This window comes from Erpetoichthys calabaricus, chromosome 18 (assembly GCF_900747795.2).
Source record: "Erpetoichthys calabaricus chromosome 18, fErpCal1.3, whole genome shotgun sequence".
Lineage (NCBI taxonomy): Eukaryota > Metazoa > Chordata > Cladistia > Polypteriformes > Polypteridae > Erpetoichthys > Erpetoichthys calabaricus.
In genome coordinates this window covers 86,604,690-86,628,466 of record NC_041411.2, presented here as the reverse complement: position 1 = coordinate 86,628,466, position 23,777 = coordinate 86,604,690, and the positions used below count along the sequence as shown (strand labels likewise).

General features: G+C 36.9%; 1 protein-coding gene across 5 annotated transcripts in view; it reads right to left on the bottom strand.

The window, feature by feature from the left end:
* LOC114669257 (transmembrane and coiled-coil domains protein 1-like) overlaps positions 1-23,777 on the bottom strand; it is a 174,539-nt gene that overhangs the window by 5,067 nt on the left and 145,695 nt on the right. For 4 of the 5 annotated variants that reach the window (XM_051921159.1, XM_028825466.2, XM_028825467.2 and 1 more), the window contains 2 exons: positions 13,262-14,193; positions 4,182-4,317 (listed from right to left, as the gene is read on the bottom strand). In XM_051921159.1, the coding sequence (XP_051777119.1) occupies positions 4,182-4,317; positions 13,262-14,193 (1,068 nt within the window). Of the gene's footprint in view, positions 1-4,181; positions 4,318-13,261; positions 14,194-18,489; positions 18,982-23,777 lie in introns of those variants that run through there. The other variant, XM_028825469.2, reaches the window with a different exon arrangement.

Genomic DNA, 23,777 nt, shown 5'->3' with positions numbered 1-23,777 from the left:
TTGAAATAATCTGTCTAAATATTTAAAAAATTGCTAAATTATTTTGATAAGCTAAACATACATTGCTTAGCTCAGCTCTGGACCAGTAGTGTAATACATTAAAAGTAACATGCGTTTTTTGAGACAACCTAATGCAATACATATTTTATTGAAGTTAAAGTACCTACTTTGTTATTATTCCAGCAACACTGAGCATAAGGCATGAAGCACATGTACCATTATGCCACTCATCTGCATGGCTGAATTGTACAGCCAAGCAAAAGAATGTGCTGCATGCAATATGGTAGCAGAAACCTATAAATAAAGTGTCAGTTTTGGTTTACATCTAGTTATTTCCTATAGGTATGTTGAAACAGTGTGATTAGGTGATGCAGCAGTCAGTGTTCATACCATGAATCATTAGTGGCTCAGGTCAAGGATGTAAAATGGGGATGAATGTTCTTTACTTCACAGCACATAAAGGACTAAACATATTAAAAAACACAAGAAAACTATCACAGGTTTCATGTTTGTTTTTGGATTCACGGCAGTCAGTGATGGTGTTTAACTCTCTTTTTGAGAAGCTTAATGATGAAATCTAACTGGTATATCTAGACTTGTTCAACAGTATTTTTAAAATAACAAATCCATCATTATTTTATTAGTATATATTTTATTTTATAAAAGATCCTAAGCAGACAATGTAGGATGTGCCCATACCCCGTAATTACTATTTTTGTTATTTCTATAAGTATAGCAAACCTACCAGATTCCAAGGTAAATCTATAGTAGTGTAATTTGTTACAATTGTTTACATGTATTTTTCACAAGACAATGGGCAAGCTGTATGACTTGATCTGGTTTAAACAGAGGGTCAAACAATCTCAATTTACTTCTCCTATGCATAGCACCTATAATCTTTACACCAAATATTTGTCTTAACTTGTCATTCATCTTCCAATCACTTTGAAACACACCACACATCCAGTGCATCATTCTTGTCTCTGTTCTTTCCAGCTTTGCTTCACATTCTGCCTTTGCTGGTTATTTCTCACCCCCATTGGGCATATTACTCCTCACACAGCTTACATAAGGTTTTCCCTTTACTGCTAGAGAGGCTTTAGCTCCTGGAATTTTTATACCTGTGTGGCCTGGAGTTAGAACAAGAATAAAGCAGAATAAAGTCAACTTAAGGAGGCTCACATCAGAAAGAATACGTGGATTTGAAAATGTAAAAAAAATTGCTCCATTGTCCCCTATAAATTAGATAGCATTGAAAATGTGGAAAATACTTATGTGGAAAATACTTGCAGAATCAATCAATCAATCAATCAATCAATCAATCAATCAATCGTTTCACAATATAAACATAAAAACGTATATTTCAAGAAGCCTATAGTTTTGTATATGTATATATACAAACTGCCAAAAACTCTGGCTGATGATGCAATGCTTTTAAAAATAACCGGTATCCATATTACTAACCGAGAATGGTAAACCGGATGGCATGGACGCAGGTACATGGCAATGGGACCATGAGACATACTGCGCAGGCGCGTACAGCTCAACTAACGGAAATAGCAAATAAAACAACCGCCATATTGTGAGTGGCACTACTGTGGAGTGAAGTTAGGAATAATGTGCTGCTTGGGTTTGTACAAACCGCTGAACGCTTTACACCAAAATTCAAACACAATACAGCTCAATGATACACACACGAGCCCACCTGGATAAGATCAATGAACGCAGGCGCCTACAACGCGCGTCTGAAACTGCGGAAGCAAAGCAGGCATGGGTTCAAAATGAACGAGCTCGACTGACAGATATACAAACACGAGCCTGCCTGGATAAACAACGCGCCCATAGCTAACGACTAACGACACAGCCACACAGAAAAGAGGATTCTGCACTGCACCCCAGAGTCAAACGTAAGACACTACGGGGTCCGCAAAGGTCCACAAAGATAGTACGGAATATATAAGAGCACACCGATCAAAAAAAAAATCAATCGTGTAAAAGCACATAGTACACAGAAATCATGTGCTCTCAGCGCATATAAAGCGTATAAGGACAATACGGAGAATAGAGACCCAAAGGCATTGGAGAGAAAAAAAAAGACAGATAAGAGATTATGAAAGCAGTGGAATTCAAAAGGCTCAAACAAACGATGGCGCGATACACATGCAGACAAAGGTACAGAATATGAAAGCGGTAAAATTCGAAAGTATTGTAGCGTCCCAGCCAGGTTGAGGGCTTTTTGGTTTTAAGTGACTGTTAGGTCCGATTGAGGGAAGGCGGAGTACAGCACCGAGGACTGATAGCGGGGTATTGATTTGATGCGGTAAGGGGGGGCGGGGCGTTGGAGAGGGTGCTAGAAAGTTGTGTTTGGGGTTAGGAAGTCAGCGATTGTTCAAGTAAAACTTTTGTGACACTTTATCATGTCAGTCACTACAGTATCAAAGAAAAGATAGAAACGATTGCATTACCGCAAACAAAAGGTGATTAATCATCAGAACCAGGTGTAATTGAAAAAATACCAGGACAAATTGAGGTCTGAAAAAAAGAGTAGACAACAAAGTCTTTTCGCATTCGCATCATTCAATGGACAAAACGTGGATTTACACAATAATGGACCATATGCTATGAGAATCTGTGGTCCCACAACAGTTAAAGGAATGACAAGTTAAATTTCAGAGGGTGCTAGAAAGTTGTGTTTGGGGTTAGGAAGTCGTCCACAGCATATGTGAATCACCACATCACATTAATACAATAATATGAGTACTCACAGACAAACGCAAGAGGCCTCGGCGTCCCGCCCCACAGTCAAATCTCACAATGTACGGAGTCCCGAGACGTCCACAAACCACAGCATAGTCAAACCCACCACGCCTCACAGCTCAAAAGCAAAGGAGCTCAACTGACGTAAATAAGCGCCTAACGTAAATAAGAAATGAGGCAACGCGCCCATAGGTGACGACACAGACACACAAAAAAGAAGATTCAGCCCCCCGCCCCAGAGTGAAACGTGAAAAAAGCAGATAAGAGATTATGAAAGTGGTGGAATTCGAAAGGCTCCGACAAACGATGGCGCGATACACATGCAGACGAAGGTACAGAATATGAAAGCAGTAAACACCAAAAGTATTGTAGCGTCCCAGCCAGGGTGAGGGCTGTTTGGTTTTACGTGACTGTTAGGTCCGATAGAGGGAGGGCGGAGTACAGCACGGAAGACTGATAGCGGGGTATTGATTGATGCGGTAAGGGGGGGGGCTAGAAAGTTGTGTTTGGGGTTAGGAAGTCGGCGATTGTTCAAGTAAAACAATTATGACACTTTATCATGTCATTCGCTACGGTATCAAAGAAAAGATAGAAAAGACTGCATTACCGCAAACAAAAGGTGATTAATCATCAGAGCCAGGTGTAATTGAAAAAATAGCAGGACAAATCAGGGTCACAAATAAAAGGCAAAGAGTAAACAACAAAGTCTTTTCGCATTTGCATATGGACCATACGCTATGAGAATCTGAAAAAGTCAGATTATTTATTAGAGAAACAGAAACAATATTCACTTACCGGCATTGTCACAATGTGTCTCCAAACAAAATTGTTTTTAATGAAGCTTTAAAGTAAAAGTGCAAATAATGAAATTGAAACAATTCCAAAGAAAAAAAAATGTACATTGTATATCAGATTAGCCAAACACGGGGGTTGGCGAGCGAAGCGAGCAGGGGGCAAAGCCCCCTAATGTGAGACAGAAACTGAAAGTAAAATCTTGTTTTTAATACAGGGAAACAACAGCACAAAACTTGGTGAAAGAGGATATGAAACCACCCTCAATATGACAATCGGGCAATTTAGTGTATAAAATAAATTGAGTTTACAATTATGACAAAAATATTAAGTGATCTTAGATAAGGTCATATGGTTACTAAACACTAGAAGGTGCAACCATCGCCACTTAGGTGAATAGTCTGGATGTCTTGTAGCATAAATACTAGGCTGTTTATAGACTTTGGCCACCAGAATGGGGTTTTTTGCTATGGATCCAGCAGCAAAAAATGGAGCTATACTTACATAAACAATCTTCTCCTTTTACAAATTTGTGTCCATGAAATATACTTTTATCTGTCATTAAGGTAACCTCACATATTTAAAATTAACTCAAGCACATTTCACTTTACTTAAATGAGGTACATGCTAACCTGAATGTCCCTGGCGCGTTCGTATGACTGGTATGCAATCTTTTCTTCCATGCTCGCCAGCTCCTGCTTGAGGTTGATAATCTCATTCTGGTGAAGCTCTGTTAAATCATTCAATTGATCCTCCAGCCTTTCACATCTGTAAAAGAGTACATTTGATGAGAAAGACATGTAACATACTAGTGCCTTGATAGCCTGGCATCTCAATAGTGTTTAAATGAATACATTTAATTCAACAATACTGTATATATTGTGAAAAACTTAAAACATTTGCATGGCTAATGCTAAAATAATGTTTGCCAAGTATTATCCATTTATTCACTTTCTATGACAGGATTGCATGCGGGAAGCCAGCATCCACAATGGATGCACCAAGTGTAAGGACTGTGGACAAGGCACCAATCCATCATATAGCAGCTCACTCATGCAACTCACAATACTCACTAATACTTTTGTCAATTTGGAGATGACAATTAACATAAAATTTATTTATTTGGGAGTTAAGAATAAACCACAGTATTTATATTTCAGCTATTAAAAATATTTTCTTAATAAAAGATTATTACAGTTTTTTTTACAAAAATAAATTAACTGAAAGCTATAAAAGGTGAAATGCAAATTCACAGCATACCTACAGTATATTTTTATGTTTAAATCTGCAAAGCAACTTGCAACAGTGATTTCATAAAAAGACTATAAAAATATGACCATTAGTCATGGCCGAAATTATCGGCACCCCTGGAATTTTCCCAGAAAATGCACCATTTCTCCCAGAAAATTGTTGCAATTACAAATGTTTTGGTATACACATGTTTATTTCCTTTATGTGCATTGGAACAACACAAAAAAACAGAGAAAAAAAGCCAAATCTGACATCATTTCACATAAAACTCAAAAACTGGGCTGGACAAAATTATTGGCACCCTCAACTTAATATTTGGTTGCACGCCCTTTGGAAAAAATAACTGAAATCAAGTGCTTCCTATAACCATCAACAAGCTTGTTACACCTCTCAAATGGAATTTCTGACCACTCTTCTTTTCCAAACTGCTCAAGGTCTCTCAGATTTGAAGGGCGCCTTCTCCGAACAGCAATTTTGAGATCTCTCCATAAATGTTCAGTCGGATTTAGATCCGGACACATTGCTGGCCACTTCAGAACTCTCCAGCGCTTTGTCTTCAACCATTTCTGGGTGCTTTTAGAGGTATGTTTGGGGTCATTGTCCTTCTGGAACACCCATGACCTCTGACACAGACCCAGCTTTCTGATATTGGGCCCTAAATTGCGACCCAATATCTTTTGGTAGTCATCAGATTTCATGATGCCTTGCACAAAGTCAAGGCATCCAGTGCCAGAGGCAGCAAAACATCCCCAAAACATCTCAGAACCTCCACCATGTTTGACTGTAGGTACTGTGTTCTTTTCTTCGTAGGCCTAATTCTGTTTTCTGTAAACAGTAGAATGATGAGCTTTACCAAAAAGCTCTACCTTGGTCTCATCTGTCCACAAGACGTTCACCCAGAAGGATTTTGGCTTTCTCAAGTACATTTTGGCAAGCTCCAGTCTGGCTTTTTTATGTTTCTGTGTCAGCAGTGGGGTCCTCCTGGCTCTCCTGCCATAGCGTTTCATTTCGTTCAGATGTCGACGGATAGTTCGAGCTGACACTATTGCACCCTGAGTCTGCAGAACAGCTTGAATATGTTTTGAAGTTGATTGGGGCTGTTTATCCACCATTCGGACTATCCTTCATTGCAGTCTTTTATCAATTTTTCTCTTCCGTCCACGTCCAGGGAGATTAGCTACAGTGCCATGTGTTGTGAACTTCTTGATTATGTTGCGCACAGTGGACAAAGGAACATGAAGATCTCTGGAGATGGACTTGTAGCAAGATTGTTGATATTTTTCCACAATTTTTGTTCTCAAGTCCTCAGACAATTCTCTGCTCTTCTTTCTGTTCTCCATGCTTAGTGTGGCACACTCAGACACTAAACAGAAAGGTTGAGTCAACTTTTCTCCATTTTAACTGGCTTCAGGTGTGATTGCTATATTGCCAGCACCTGTTTCTTGCCACAGGTGAGTTCAAACGAGCATCATATGCTTAAAATAAACGATTTACCCAAAATTTTGAAAAGGTGCCAATAATTTTGTCCGACCCATTTTTGGAGTTCTGAGTGACATGATGTCAGATTTGTCTTTTTTTCTCAAAATTTCACAAAATTTTGGATTTTCGTTAGATATAAGCCATAATCAACAAAATGAAAATAAATAAATGCTTGAAATATATCACTCTGTGTGTAATGAATCTATATAATATATGAGTTTCACTTTTTGAATTGAATTACTGAAATAAATTAACTTTTCGATGATATTCTAATTTATTGAGATGCACCTGTATGTAGTATAGTCAGGAAAGATGTTAGTTCAGTCCCCCAACTGACTCACTGTGTGACCCAAAGAAATTAACTTGACATGCCTGTGCTCTCACTATAGAAAACAAAAAAATATAGAGTGCCAAACCTATTAAAGCCACTTAGGATAATTTTCACTATGGAAAGGTGCTAACAAATTTTACTGTTTTAATAATTCACACCAGAGTTTCCCTAGTCTTCAGTTCACAAATTTTAATTGATTTCTATCTATTTTTATATTAACTTTAGCGGAGTTTCATGTCAAGCATTTGTCATGAAATAGCTTCTCCTAAAGATGTCAAGAAACATAAATGGCAGTACATAACAATTTCTTCTAAATAGGAAGAGCTAATTCAATGTTATTTTTACCAGTGTACTCCTACTCAAGAATGTGTTCTAAAAGTTTACTTTTATTGCACAATAACCAAATTAAATTTAAAGAGGTGGAATAAGAAAGCAAAGCAAATAAAGGCTGGAGTTTGACTCTGTTTAAGAAACTGGTCTATAAATTATCAGGCTTAGCCAACTCAGGCCTGTGTCTGAACATTTCTGCTATAACATGAGACAAATACTGGATGAATATAAAATGTAACAAAAACTTTCTAATGTGATTTTCTGATTTGCTTCAGGAAATTAAAACAGGGCTATGAATCATCAAAGAGGTTAAAGTTGGCAGCAGTAATAACAATAACAATAATAAACAACACTTTACCTTTAATAACAGCATTCTGTATTTAAAAAAAAATCTCAGTTGTGAAATACCCTGTTCATACTTCCTTTTCATAAACATGATACATTATTCCACTATAATCACACCACACTTCTGGCACCAGACTCAAGGTGGAGCTTACAGTTTGGGCCACTGTGGTTGATCCAGCCAAATAAATGCCATAACACACAGCTGTTTAGTAACCTGCTAGTCAACTTGATGCTGCAGACAATGCAAGTACAAGGAAACCACCCCTTTTGATATACATTGAATATGGCTTGAAAGATTGAAAAAAAAAAGTAATTTTTCTCCGTGTATGTAAAATGACAATCAACCTTACGTGGCTATAATGGATCCTTACAACTAGCAATACTTTGGAAAACATCTTGCATCACCCCAGTCCCAAAGGTATCACGTCCTAGTAAGCTGAGAGTAGATTCATACCTGGTGGCATGGATCAGGACTATCTTACAGACAGACCTCAGTATGTGCGTCTCGGGAACTGCAGGTCTGACATTGTAGTCAGCAGCACAGGAGAGCCGCAGGGGACTGTACTTTCTCCGGTCCTGTTCAGCTTATATACATCGGACATCCAATACAACTCGGAGTCCTGCCACGTGCAAAAGTTCGCTGATGACACTGCTATCGTGGGCTGCATCAGGAGTGGGCAGGAGGATTATAGAAACCTAATCAAGGACTTTGTTAAATTGTGCAACTCAAACCACCTACAACTGAGCACCAGCAAAACCAAGGAGCTGGTGGTGGATTTTAGGAGGACCAGGCCCCTCATGGACCCTGTGATCATCAGAGGTGACTGTGTGCAGAGGGTGCATACCTATAAATACCTGGGAGTGCAGCTGAATGATAAATTGGACTGGATTGCCAATACTGATGCTCTGTGCAAGAGAGGACAGAGCCGACTATACTTCCTTAGAAGGTTGGCATCTTTCAACATCTGCAATAAGATGCTGCAGATGTTTTTTCAGACGGTTTTGGCGAGCGCCCTCTTCTACGCTGTGGTGTGCTGGGGAGGCAGCATAAAGAAGAGGAACTCCTCATGCCTGGACAAACTGGTGAGAAAGGCAGGCTCTATTGTAGGCATGGAGCTGGACAGTTTGACATCCGTGGCAGAGCGACAGGCGCTGAGCAGGCTCCTGTCAATCGTGGAGAATCCACTGCATCCACTAAACAGTATCATCTCCAGACAGAGGAGCAGCTTCTGTCACTGTCCTGCTCCACAGACAGACTGAGGAGATCATTCCTCCCCCACACTATGCGACTCGTCAGTTCCACCCGGGGGTGGGGTAAACGTTAACATTATACAAAGTTACTGTCTGTTTTACCTGCATTTTTATCACTCTTTAATATAATAGTTTTTTTTTTATCAGTATGCTGCTGCTGGAGTATGTGAATTTCCCCTTGGGATTAATCAATCAATCAATCAGTCTATCAATCTATCTATTGATCGGCCAAGGCATAATGTAGAATTAACATATGATATCATTCAGTAAAATCACCAGTCTCTTTTAATATGTGGGTAGCAGTAAAGCTTTCAACAGGAGAGATGTCACTCATTAAGCCACCCTCAAAACACTTGGTTAACTAGGCATGCTATCTGGAGCATGGTCACTGACTATAAAATCCTGCTGATTGCCCAATTAATGAGAAAGGCTGCCCGATCAATCTCTTGTTCAACAATTAGTGATGAAACTCTGGTTGCAGTATAAATACAGTGATTTTAACAAGTGAATCATGTTAACTGGAAGAAAATCAGAAAAAATGACATTTATCCTTCCCAGCATTTATTAATTTCTACAGTAAATCTTGTTTATTTTTGCCATGAATTCTTTGTACTTTAGAATAACTTTTATGGCAGTCTGGTATACCAAAACAGACACTGTACCCCAAAACACAAGGCTAGTATTCCAGTTGCCACTAATGATAATTACAGAACTCTAAGGCAATCACATAACCAGGGTCCTGTGCTCCAATTATAAAAATAAAGAATGAATGAGCGAGTAAATAAAAACAATGTAGCAAAAGAAGCCTCTGTAGATAAATTACTCCCAAATTATCTTCTATCCAGAAAAATTATGTTTTCATATTAAAATTGCCAAAGCAACAATAATCACCAGCACATGATGCAGCTGACATGTCTTAGTGACTTAACGTTACGATAAGCAATACAAGTTATTTATTTTTACTAAGCACTTTTTTTTAAAAAAAAAACAGGGAATTTCCACCTGAAGCATTCCATGCATGCACAATCAAAGATGAAATCTTTTTAAAACCTGTAATACTTAAAATTTTTCTGCAATTTGCCTGGTAAGAATTTTAAGTTATTGAAAGATGTTACATCAAAACTGAAAAAAAAAACTACTTTGTTAACTTTTCTTACTAACTTTAACACCTTTTATGATCAATAAAATTGTCCAGGAATGCAGTCATATTCACTATTGACACGCCAAGCCTTACCTTTATGAAAAAGCAAGTTTAAAAAAAAGCACTGTACTAGGCACCTAAGAAAGAAGTAGAAACTTAGCCATCTGTTATTATTTTCAGCCAATTTCCTCTAGGGATAGTATACTCATAACCTTACATTCCTCTTATTTCATTTCTATTATATCTTCCTTTAATATTCTAAAGGGGCCAGCTGCCTGATACAGCAGTAAGGTAGTATCAGTGAACAGTTCAGAAAATCTGATTGGTGTTTGGATAACAATTTAAACAATATGACATTACTATATATGTTATGCTATTAACCTTATCCAATGTATCATTATATACATGGAATACAAATTCTCCAATGTACCAATATATATATAGGCCTATAGAATAAAATACACTACATATAAACTACCAAAAATATTTGAACAGAAAAACCTTGAGTAGACATTCTGCAAAGAATAAGTCAGTTTCTAAGAAAAACAAAAAACTGTTATGGTAGTGTATCACTGAGAAAAATACACAGACCAGGGGAGCTAACAGAAATTAACACACTTTGGTGTCTGGAAACCCTCAAAAGACGTCCTTAGTGTTCACTTATTATGATTCAGTATTGCTTTTGTAATGCACTGGAAGCCACTATGTCTGCCTGGAGCCAGGAAGGGTGTGAGTCTCGACACCTGAACACTCATTAGCAGGAACAATGAAAATTGTGACTCTGGTCTGTGGTGTCCCCCATTATCAGGAGACAATACCAATCATATCATGGGAAGCTTTGTTCACAGTAGAAAAATAAAATGAAAACTCTCATTTCACTAACTGTGGTAGCTTATCATAAAATTAAGTTACATCTTTGACAGTACACCTTTACACCCATATGCATACAAATCAAAACTACGTAAAAGTTTCTATTTTAAAATTGTTCATTTTCAATGAATGAAATCTGAATATACATGTTTTGCTCATATCTCCCATTCATTTTTAAGTTAAGCCGTATAATCCTGATTCACGTCCAAGGATCCACTTATCCATACACCAACTTGCATTTCTTTTACGTTATTTATCTTGTGAGAATCCATTTCTACTTGGAAGCCAATTTTTGGCCAAACCATCATTTTCCCAGTGTAGGTCAATACTGAACTAAAATTTATTACACATTTCATTCTATCATTCTAGCCCAGGACTTCCAAAAGTGAACCAACTAACATCACTCATGAAATTTCTAATCATTACTGTTGTTTGCAAATGAAACTGTTACTTTAGTAATCTCTACCAGGGACTAGTCCCCCAGTAATCAGTAACCTTAACCATTTTATTTAATTAGCTTAGGTTTGCCAACCTCATGTTTTCATCAAATCAAAATTATGAGCTGATGTGGCTTAAATTAAGACTCAAAAAGCACTTTTACATCAGCCAAAAAGCTAACACAAGAGGGAGAAAACCACATCTCTATTTAAATTGAGGCTGCAATGTAACACGATTATTTTTCTAGTAGCAAAAACTGAAAGTCTAAAGGTTATTAGTGTAGATGGGATGACAGTCTGCTGTAAAGTGTTGGAAGTAGTGTTATTATTAAGCTTTTTGGAATCTTATAAAAGAAAACATTATATTTTCTCGAAACCATCTATCTGTGAAAATTAACCTCTAACACGTGTGTGCAAGACTGCCTTACTTATAGCTAAACATAAAACTACAAAAGGGAAGCAAAATAATGAGTGGTAACTATTGTCACATCTGTAGAGTCCTTCCCAACCTAGATGACTCCAAGAAATATTTACTTAGGGTTGAGATTTTACTCTATCCAGATGGAGCCTTAAAAAGATAAGAAAATACCACTGACTTTGCTTGTTTAAATGTAGGTTTTGCTAACATGGCAGTATGGCGTGTTTAGCTTCTATCCCAATACGTGGGAGTCCATATTTCAAAATGACTGCTGTCTGTGTGTAATTTGTATAGTCTGTTGTTGTTTGGGTTTACCTTCATGTGAACCAGTTTGCTCTTGCAGTGTAATGGCTTGCACCTAAGTAGAGTCTCTAAACTAAAGGTTTGAACATAGTTATTGTTTACTTGCACACTGGAAGAACAGGCTTCCTTTCCTTGGTGTTTTCCAGGTGTGAAAATATTTCTCTCAAGCTCCTCCACAACCACCATTAATGAGATACTTTCTCACTGGCTTGGTACTTTTTAAAATTAGCTAATGTGTCAACAATCTGCTGTGTATTTACAATGCATCATGCTGAAACATGAAACACGGTATCTTTTCATTTTTGTGTAATACATAATCTCAGTGTTTGACTTTTCTTTTTTCTGTTAAAATTATTTCCTGCTGAAGTTATCTGATTTGTATGATAAATAAAAAAGTGAATGAGGATGGTGTAGGGTATATATTACATTGAGGGAGTCACTTAAATTAACTGTTTATTTAACAACTGGGGCACAAACACAAACAAACAAACAAACAAACAAATAAATAAATAATGCATGTCTGTGTAAACAAATGCTAAATATCTTGTTCTTCTATGGCATTTGGCATAAAGGCTTTAGAGAAATACATAATAATAATAATAATAATATCACCAATACAGCTTGAAATAAAAATCTTCTGCCAGATTTTAGTGATGTGCATCGTCCAATGGAAAGATGTCAACCACCCGGCAGTTACAGTATCACTTACTCAAGATTTGCTTCAATTCATTACACAGTGGCTCTGTTAGTAGGCAAGTGTGGATGATAGACAGCATTCTTGACTCTGACTAGTGTAATGTAAAATACACTGTATGTACAAAATATTGTTTCATTGGAGCCTCATCATATATGTTAGTTTCTTCCCAGAACTATTTTTGAATATGATGTATCCAGGTCTATTTTAATAACTGTTACAACTATTATTTTACATCAGGTAAGCATTTTTCAATGACCAGACACTCTTTCAATTAGCATGGTAACAATCTAATCAAAACCACCATATTATCAGGATCATAAACTGCTACAATCTCAGGAGTTAATATAAAAAAATTAAATTAGTCATTGCAAACTGGTAGACAAGGTGAAAAACAGGAAATACTGAAATGTTCAGACCCTACCACTGACTTACTGTGAAGCCATAAGGATTGACATTTAACCTGCTGGTGCTCCAATCTCTGAAAAACCTTAATATACATTGTTGATTTGCAAGTTAATTTTGATTAATACATAAGCTAACAAAATGTAAATAAATATACAATTAAACTGGTAACCACCCTTTGTTTCTTCTTGACATTTATGAAGAATATAGTTTCCTTGCTGATAACATGTTGCTTTGAACTTTTTATTTAAAATGAATGACTAACCATAAACATTCTATGAAGTACTACATTTCTCAAACCAATGTTTGCCTATTTCAGTCTGATTCCCATTGCTTATTCTGTTCCACAAAAACATTAAAAACATTTACCTGGTCACAAGCTACATTTCAAGGATTACCCAACAAAATCTTAGCTCTGAATACTTCAATCATAGAAGAAGTCCAAATGAACATTTACCTGTATCTTTCATCTTGTAGTGTTTGCATTATTAAAGAATAGTCTCTCTGGTAGTGTGATTTCAGATTTTCAAAAGATTCTTCCAGTCTTCCCTGTGCCTCACGAATTTCCTGAATCTCATGAAAAATAGTATCAAACCCTGAGCTTTGATTTTCCAGTGTATTTGTTTTGGAGCTGGGCGGGCCCCCAGGGGCCCTACTAGTGCTATTGGCACCCGCTGAACCAGAGGTACCACTGGAACAGTCATCTTCACTTCCATATTTAGGGCTGGATTGCAAATTGCTGCAGAGGCCTGAAGGCTTTATTCCATCTTCACCCTGGGACTCATCTAAAGAATCCTTTAAGCTGGAAATGTTGTCTGCACTACCAAACTTGTTTCTAAAGAGTGAAGCAATTTCCCTTGGTTTGGAGACAACAGCTCCTGCTGCAGAGTGTGTTGCTTGTGAGAAGCTGGACAGACCACCTTTAACGCTGTCCACTACACCTTCACTGAAACCTGTCACTTTGGCACCCACATCTTTTAGACCCTGGTGCATGTCCCTAAAAACATCCTTCGGTTGCCGGGGGATGCCATTGTGCTCAATTTCACGCAGTTTTCGATGGTAGTGATCAAGTTTACGCTGTAACTGATGGATGGTCTGGGCTGACTTTTGATTCTTCTTCTCAAACACCTGCTTGATCCGGGCACTCTGCTGCTTGTCTGCATTATTTGCCAACTTCAAGTACTCTGCCACATTGTCATCACGGGCGGTTTGCTCAATTTTGATCTGTTCTGTCAGTTTAAGTATTTTCTGTTGTAGATGTAGGATAGCAGCTTTTGTTCTTTGGGGGTCAGGGGTGCCGTCTACAGTATCTACATTGATACTGCAATCTGTAGCACAAGCCACTGCATTGGATGTTTGTGCTAGACTGCTCACTTCCAACCTTTCAATCTAGGAAAAAAAAAAGTTATATTAAACTGAGATAAGAACAATCATTAATCTAAAACAAAAATCACAAACACTGCAAATATGGCTATCCTGAAATAAGCAATGTACACTACTATTCAAGTCCAAAAGTAGCCATTTTTATTTTAGTAATGGCTACTTTGTTCGATTAAATCAGTTCCACAATGACAAAATAAATCTTTAATTTGAAGTATTCAGTACAGGCTGGACAAAAAATAAGTTATCAAACACATATTGTACATGGATCTGGACCTAGAAATTAAAAAAAATCTAAAAATCCATATTACTAACCAAGAATGGTAAACTGGATGGCATGGATGCAGGTACACGGCGATGGGACCATGAGACGTACTGCGCAGGCGCATACAGCTCAACTAACGGAAATAGCAAATAAAACAAATGTGCTGCTTGGGATTGTACAAACTGCTGAACGCTTTACACCAAATTCAAACACAATACAGCTCAACTAACACACGGCCCCAGAGAACGGCCACAGAACAAACAAACACAACAGGATTCGGTGCACCGCCCAAAGTCAAACCGGAGAGAGTACGGATGCCGCAAACGTCCACACTACAGAGCATAGTGAAACCTGAGATAATACGGAAGGCGCAGGCGTCACCGCCATATTGTGAGTGGCACTACTGCGGAGTGAAGTTAGGAATAATGTGCTGCTTGGGATTGTACAAACCGCTGAACGCTTTACACCAAATTCAAAAACAATACAGCTCAACGATACACACATGAGCCCACCTGGATAAGATCAATGAACGCAGGCGCCTACAACGCGCGTCTGAAACTGCCGAAGCAAAGCAGGCACTGGTTCAAAATGAACGAGCTCGACTGACAGATATACAAACACGAGCCCGCCTGGATAAACAACGCGCCCATAGCTGAGGACTAACAACACAACCACACAGAAAAGAGGATTCTGCACTGCACCCCAGAGTCAAACGTAAGACACTACGGGGTCCGCAAAGGTCCACAAAGATAATACGGAATATATAAGAGCACACCCATCAAAAAAAAATCAATCGTGTAAAAGCACATAGTACACAGAAATCATGTGCTCTCAGCGCATATAAAGCGTATAAGGACAATACGGAGAATACAGACCCAAAGGCATTGGAGAGAAAAAATAGCAGATAAGAGATTATGAAAGCAGTGGAATTCAAAAGGCTCAAACAAACGATGGCGCGATACACATGCAGACAAAGGTACAGAATATGAAAGCGGTAAAATTTGAAAGTATTGTAGCGTCCCAGCCAGGTTGAGGGCTTTTTGGTTTTAAGTGACTGTCAGGTCCGATTGAGGGAAGGCGGAGTACAGCACGGAGGACTGATAGCGGGGTATTGATTTGATGCGGTAAGGGGGGGCGTTGGAGAGGGTGCTAGAAAGTTGTGTTTGGGGTTAGGAAGTCAGCGATTGTTCAAGTAAAACTTTTGTGACACTTTATCATGTCAGTCACTACAGTATCAAAGAAAAGATAGAAACGATTGCATTACCACAAACAAAAGGTGATTAATCATCAGAACCAGGTGTAATTGAAAAAATACCAGGACAAATTGAGGTCTGAAAAAAAGAGTAGACAACAAAGTCTTTTCGCATTCGCATCATTCAATGGACAAAATGTGGATTTACACAATAATGGACCATATGCTATGAGAATCTGTGGTCCCACAACAGTTAAAGGAACGACAAGTTAAATTTCAAAGAGTACACAATTCGGTCGGGTGTATATTGATGATCTCGGAGAAGCGATGCAAATTTTAACAGGCAAAGAGAAAGGTGATGTATATATTCCGCGAATAACATTACACACCAAAGGAGATTGTGATATGCCATTCGTAGTAAAATGTTTACAGTTTACCGTGAGAATAGCTTTTGCTATGACAATCAATAAATCACAGGGACAAACAGAAAAACTCGAATTATTTATTACAGAAACAGAAACAATAGTCACTCACGGGCAGTTATACGTTGCGTTGTCACAATGTGTCTCCAAAAAATATTGTTTTTAATGAAGCTTTAAAGTACAAGTGAAAATAATGAAATTGAAACAATTCCAAAAAAAAAAAATGTAAAACTGTATATCCAATTAACCAAACACAGGGGTTGGCGAGTGAAGCGAGCAGGGGGCAAAGCCCCCTAGTAATTAATAACCGATCCTACCAGTACTTCAATAAAACAACTGGAAAGGAGTATGTACATTGGAAAGGAGTATGTACATGCATATAAATATATGATGTGTATATTTGGCAAATGCCAAAAAAACAAAAAGCTACTGTAAAATATTAATCATCTAAGTCTGGTGATGTTAGGGCTTCTCGCCTGATTAATTACAATATGTAGCAATGAATTTGCCATTTGTGAGTACATATAAATAAATACATTACAGCTTGACCAGTTTTTAACTTTTGGTTGAAATGAAAATAGAACAATGTCTTTAAACAATGAATAATACTAAAAGCCTATACCGATGTATATATAATTTATGTTAACTCTGTGCCAAAATTCGAACCTGGTACTCCACATCACGAGGCATCAGAACTAATCACTAACCCAACAATGTCAAATCAAAAATATTATGAATCTTAAAACTGTAATTTAAGCTGAAATCAAATGATAATCTAAAAACGAAACCTACTTCAGTTAAGACAGCTTTATTTCAAGCAGGAACAAAAAGTGCTGAGCCAACACATGAGGTAAAAACTGAAGTTGATGCTGTATTTACTAGACAAAAAAATAGCCTTACAAAAGTGGAAAATGTATGAGAAATGCATTCTACAATGAACACAGGGCATGAAAAAGTAACTTTGTTTTTTTAATCACAAAGGTGCATTTTTATGAGTTTGGGATAATTCTTATCTGACATATCAAAGTAATTGTCACTAAACAGTTAACAGCATTGCATTTGAATTGTTTTTAAAGGATCAACTTGGTATTTTTCAAGTCTACGTTACTTTTCCACAACCATGGCATAAATTAATCTGCCATTGCATATTTTATAAAGTAAAAAACAAAACTAAAAACATTTTGCCTTTTCTTGGGGTCTGAAATTTGTTTTTAACTTATATGGTTATATCCTTTTCTGACACCAAAAAATTTGCTCATGCCTTTATCAGTTCCTCTTACTCAGACCCATCACGATGAAAACACTCTCTCCCTTCATGATGAAATAAAATTATGAACAGCAAAATTAAATGAAGTTAAGATTTTTCTAAAACATCCACCTCACAGTATACTTGTCATGTATCTATATATCTAACCCATTTCATGTAATTTAGAGCATATTCTTGGCAAAATGTTAAGTCCAGAACAAAAGCAGACTAGTGTGCCAAACCCCAGTCAAGCACATTTGTATACACAATACACACATATACTTAATATTTATGTAAATATGCTTATATTTCAAACCATATTTGCTGTTTGGCCTCCTGCAATAGACCATGTAAAATATTATTTACAAATGATAGGTGAAGTGTGCAGTTGATTCAATTTACGGGGTCACAGAAAAGAAAGCTCTCACTGTATGAAATCTAAGCTTTAAGTGGAAATGCCCTTAAATAATACAGTTACAAACAAACGAACTGCATAGTGATAATATACAAGTATGGAATTCTCAACTACATGTAAAAAAACAGCTGGTAATTAAACAAAGGCATATAAAGGGGGAAATGCGTTAATATTCAAACTGAGCTGAACTATTAGTTTCATTTTACAGATTACGATATTAAGTATTCTCGTCTCATCCCAGATAATAGTTTGTTGGGGTTTTTTCTCAAAACCGCAAAAAAGACAAGCTATTTCAAATGTTACGTACACTAATCGTCTTATTTTGAACTGGTCTTCCTTTGTCTGATAAAGTACTATATGTATATAGGTAAATACTAATCAATGCTTTGTTTTGCAAATTGTTGCAGTTCTCCGCATTGACCGAATGAGTGCAAAGGAAGCCTGATGTCATTCCCTAAAACAATTTCCATAGTATTGATTAATTAGACATCCTCCACCCCCATCTATTCTCTGGCTGCTGCTGCTGCTCGTGTAGCTGCTTGGCCACCTCATTCCACCAATCAAAACACAAAAACACATCACCGAAACCCCTTCTGCCCTTCACTACTGTGCACCTGTGCTTAGTGTCCGAATAAACGTACACCGCACTTAACGATAATTTAAAAAGCAGTCTTCCATTGTCCATCCATAGTGTAAGAACAATTACATAGTAATCGTGACAGTAGCCCAGCACACCCTTCGGTTAATACTCCATGAGTCCCTCACCTTTCCATTCCTCATCTGAATTAACTTTTCCCAGTGCATTGTTCCTATCGTCTAAAGGGCGGTGTCATCATTCAGCGCATGTTGCCTGCAGAATGAAAACTCCTCTCGCGTAGAGACTAAACTAATGTACTTCTGAAAGTTTCCTCGGACACCTGAAACTATGACTCATTCCCAAACCACGCCCACAAAGAGGGCGGAGAGGTTCCAGACCTGTGGCAGCGCAAAACATGACCTCATCTTTCGAGTTCAGGAGATTGCGCCTTAAAGTTACAATAGCGCGATGTTCTCTTTTGTTTGGTGTGTGGCGGCGATTCGCTTGTTCAGAAACAGGTCTGATGAGTCAGTTCACAAGAACAAACCAAAAATACACGACTGCATTGCTCACTACACAAGTTTCAATTTCAATCCAAAAATGGTTTGTATACATCACTGATTTCAATTTGTGCTCGCGCGATGGCACAGCGTAATTTGAAGTAATCATAAAAATGTGTAAAAGTAAATTTAAGCAATGCATAAATAATTGCTTAAGATATTAATATTGAAACGATTCCTTCAAGACTACGACCTCCAATTGATTATAAACTGAGTTGATGCCATTAATCACACTATTGGCCATTACTGACTTCAACTACTACTAGTTTTAAAGGTGTGACCTGAAATACAACCAGTTCTGTTTTATTTACTATTATTAAATTATGTTGTTCAGTAACAGATTAATACAGAGACACCAATAAGTGAAATGCAGAGTTGGCTAGACCAATGCAATGGCAGGATAAATGAAGCTTAATTCACACATATGAATATACATCTCAGATTTAACTGTGCAACATTACTACAGTTTCTTCTTATCCCTTCTCCAAGGTATTGTGCCTTAACTCAATATTTAATTGTGAAACTGACGTTTTGTATGCATAATCACTTAACATTACACAAACATTTTGGGACATGTACTGTTATCAAACTTAAAATGCACCTAAGTGATAAAAGCAACAGATGTTCTAAATGAGCATACCATCCACAACATGATTCTGAAAAAATAAAAACAAGAAACAAAAATTGAGAATCAAACCACAAGCATAGTTACTGTCAACATCACAGGGATTAACTTGAAAAATCAATGCACTGTCACACTTTAATACTTCACTATTTTTTAATGTCAGAACCTTCCATATATGTAACAATGCAATGGTATGTTGTTACATTTACTGTACAATCAATATTTATTGACAGTATTTAGTTAAATGCATATCATACAGTTCATCTGTCCATACATTGTCCATTCTACATATCTAGTTCAAGGTTGTGATGACCAGTGTCCCTCCCAGCCAGCAGCATAGGGTGCCAGACACAACCTGGTTAGGGTATTAGTACTCCGCAGGGCAGAGTTTTGGAAACATACATACACTTTCATTTGCAAAGGGTCTGTTTAAAGCGGTCAGCTCACTAAAATGCACAGAGCATCTGCTGAGAAATTATTACAGAGATTTGAAGACTCAGGAAACTCCACATTGCCTGGGCTGAAGTTAACTTCACTATTCTGGAGCAGTGTGGCAGTACTACCGCTTTAAACCTAAGTCTTTGGTTAAGCGTAGGCAATATATTAATGAGTATGTAAAAGCAAAGTCATAAGTGTTAGGCTCCATTTTCCTCGTCTGGTTTGAATTCTTCTCGCTGTCTTTCTGATAGTTTGTATTTGTTCATTTTCATACCTGGTGGGTTCAGCAACATGCTTTATCAGCGTATGTTCCCAACCTACTACTTATCTGGGCACAACTGAACCTGATTTACAGTGTTTAACTGGTTTAGTTATTTAACAATATGTGGACCTGATAAATACAAAATTATTATTCGTGCCTATATTCCATCACTGTATTTTGTTGATTTATTGTGTTGGTATGATAATGTTTTCTTCTTGTGTCTTTATGAGCAACACACACACTTGTAGCGCTTTCCTGATTGTGAATGTTATTTTTATGAAGATGTTCAAGTGTTTTAAGGTTTCTGTATTTAAAATGTCACAAATATGACACTGACAGACATCTTTAAAAAAAAAAAAAAAAAGATTTTTTTGTCTCCAGTAAAGAAGAATACATTGTATTACAACCCAATAGAACTCACATAAGACTAAATAACAAAGTTTGGTTTTCTACTCCTGTGACTTAATATCCAACAATTTGTCACTATGGAGATGCTGCTTGAAGTGAATTTTTGGCTGTCATGTCAGTTAGTCATTTTCCATCCCACTATATCCTAACACAGGGTCACGGGGGTCTGCTGGAGCCAATCCCAACCAGCACAGGGCGCAAGGCAGGAACAAATCTCGAGCATGGTGCCAACCCACCGTAGGGCACGCACACACACCCACCAAGCACACACTAGGGACAATTTAGGATCTCCAATGCACCTAACCTGCATCTGCTCTTTTACTATTAACAACAGCCTGGGAGAACTGGGCAATTTTAAACTCACTGAATAATTTCAGTCCTTGTCATCACGAAGACAAGAAGCTTCTGCTTAAAACATTATTGACGTAGGTACTGCTTGTAAATCCTCGGTTAAGTTGTTTGAACTCATTTTTTATAGTGTTTCATAAGTTTGCTGCACTACACAGAAATAAGTGCCATCACTTAATGTTAGTGTTTAACACAACCTAGAAGCCTCTGTCCATAACAAATTCCATAAAATTGGCAATTATCAGACGTTGTCAGAAGTGGGCATCCTGTACAGCACAAAAATTTGAGAAACAGAATGCTGTTGACAGAGGCTTTAATTAAGCCTAAATTAATGGCTTCATCAGGATAAATTGTGCTTTTTAAGTTAATGGCTTCATCACATCAATTTTGATTTTATTAACCCCTTACCATTTTCAAAGGGTAATGGAAATGCAAACATATACAGCATGACAATGCTTTAGAAATACTGTCAGATTAAGAGAAGGTATAATAAAACTGTATTCAAATTATCCTATATAATGTGTATGAAATGACCTTTCTTTACACTGCTCACTTTTAATTGCTATATAATAAATTAATATATGAATTCTTTTAAAAATCTTAATGTTCTGAACTATTTATGATAATGTAATTATGAATATTATCATTTATATAAATCAAACATAATGGAGATGAATTCATAAACTTTTTAAGTGCTTTAAATAAGTTTCTAATTGCAACAAAGTTTAATTTGAACACAATGCTTAAGTAAATGATGTTTAACTTGTTCATGACATCCAATTATTACATCTTAAGTTCTCTCCATTTCAAATGTGAATTTCAAACTTGAATGAAATAATACATTCCTAAAAGCTATTCCTTTCAGCATGAGAGACATTCTGCTGAACTAAAAGGCACGTTGTAGAGTATCTTTAAGAGAATGTCTTTGATATGATAGAATAAGTTACAGTGATTAAAAAAGCACAATGTTTCGTTATCTAAAACTGCTCTGTTCAGCTCTGTAATCAGTATTATTGTGTAGCTGAAAACAAGTAGTGGGTAAAACCAAAGACCTAAAACATCCCGATCCTCTTTCAACAATGTGTTAGCAAACGAAAATATTTTCACATCCTTTATTTTAAATGAAAGAAACTGGATGTTATTGTATTTTTTACGATGAGGTAAATTATTTAAACCTCTGTATTTAAATTTATTACAGAAATAATAATACCTAGCTTGAAGTCCCAGCTAAAGTACTGTATGACCTGTACCAGAATAAAAGGCACACAATAGATCAGATTTTGCAGGTGAGTCCAAGGTGACTTCGATATTCTTTACTTGAAGAAACAATCTTTCCTACTTATACTACAAGGGTCACAGCAGACGCTGCCAAAAATAAGATTGATAGAATTCCTACAGTCTGCCCTCATCCTAGTCTTACTGACTGTCCCTTTGTGCTTATACTGGTCTCTCACTTCACAGATGGATCTCTATTTATATTTGTGCATTCCTTCAAATCCTCTAACTCTAGATTATGCACTGGGTACCCAAGTGCCTGTTTTATCCACTCATTGTGATTATCTGTAGGTCTTGGATTTAAGGGCCTGCACTACTTTCCTGCGCTTGGCTGGTATGTTTCAGTACTTTTTACTTAACTGTGCCAATATTTTGAGCTTAATATAATTTATTTTTGAGCTTAATATACTTTTAAGCCATTTTAAGAACTGAACAACCATTATCAGGAAACAAATACCTATATTTTCAAATAGCACATTTCACAAAGCATGACATGATAACATTCATTATAAACCATTCAGAACAAAATTCAGTACATGAGGATAAATTACTATACAAGACAGTTCAAACAAACAATAAGGCATATCCACATAATACTAGTAAGAGCTCACAAAAGTAAACATGCTGTAAAATATGTAGAACAATAACAATAAACAACACTGATAAACAACAAGGTAGAATCAGCATTAGTGTAAATATTTAAAGATAAATCAGATTTCCAAATATACATACACTATATATACAATCAAAAATGTTAAACAAGAGGTTTGTTTTCAAGAATGGTTTTAGTGTTATCACTGTCAAAGGCTCATGGACAGACATGGGAAGAGAGTGTTCCAGACAATGGTAGATATAAAGCCAAATCAGCTGGAATTGGGAGATGGCAGCAATCAGTGTGATTTAAGTGATTATATAATAAGGAGTCTGGAGTGTTAAAATTATAAATTGTACAATTTTGACAAGTATTGAAAAAAGCACCATTGTAGTCAAGAAAACTATAGATGGTCCAAAGTAGGCTTCTGGCAGGAACATTTTCAGCCTGTTTACATCAATTTGAGCTTCAAGCAGGAAATGTATTCCAAAGAGAACTTAAGTCATTTTACTGAGGAGTAATGAAACTGTGCTAGTGTTTTTGCTCTTTGGATAAGTAGATGTCGTGTCAAAATTTTACAGTGTTTTGTAAGCAAGAGAATGATGCTTTGCCTTTAGCCATGATGAGATATTTCAGTATACTGTCAGTAATAACTCAAAAGTAGACGACAGTGGATGATGGGACAATGTTTTTGCAAAGTAATTGTTCTTATAAAAATGCACAGTGCTTATACCTTGGACATCTGGAATCTAGACTTGTAATTACTGAAAGGTTTAAAAAGAATAAATTGAATTGACTGTTTACTTTTAGTAGATTCAAACTGTGTGCGAATTTCTTCTCTAAGTGAAGGATGTTAAGGAGCAAGACATGAAATGTCATCTTCTGATATAACTTTACCTTAAATATGTAACTAAAAGAAATGGCACAACATTAAAACAAACTGTTCAAGTGTTACTTGAGAAGCTAAA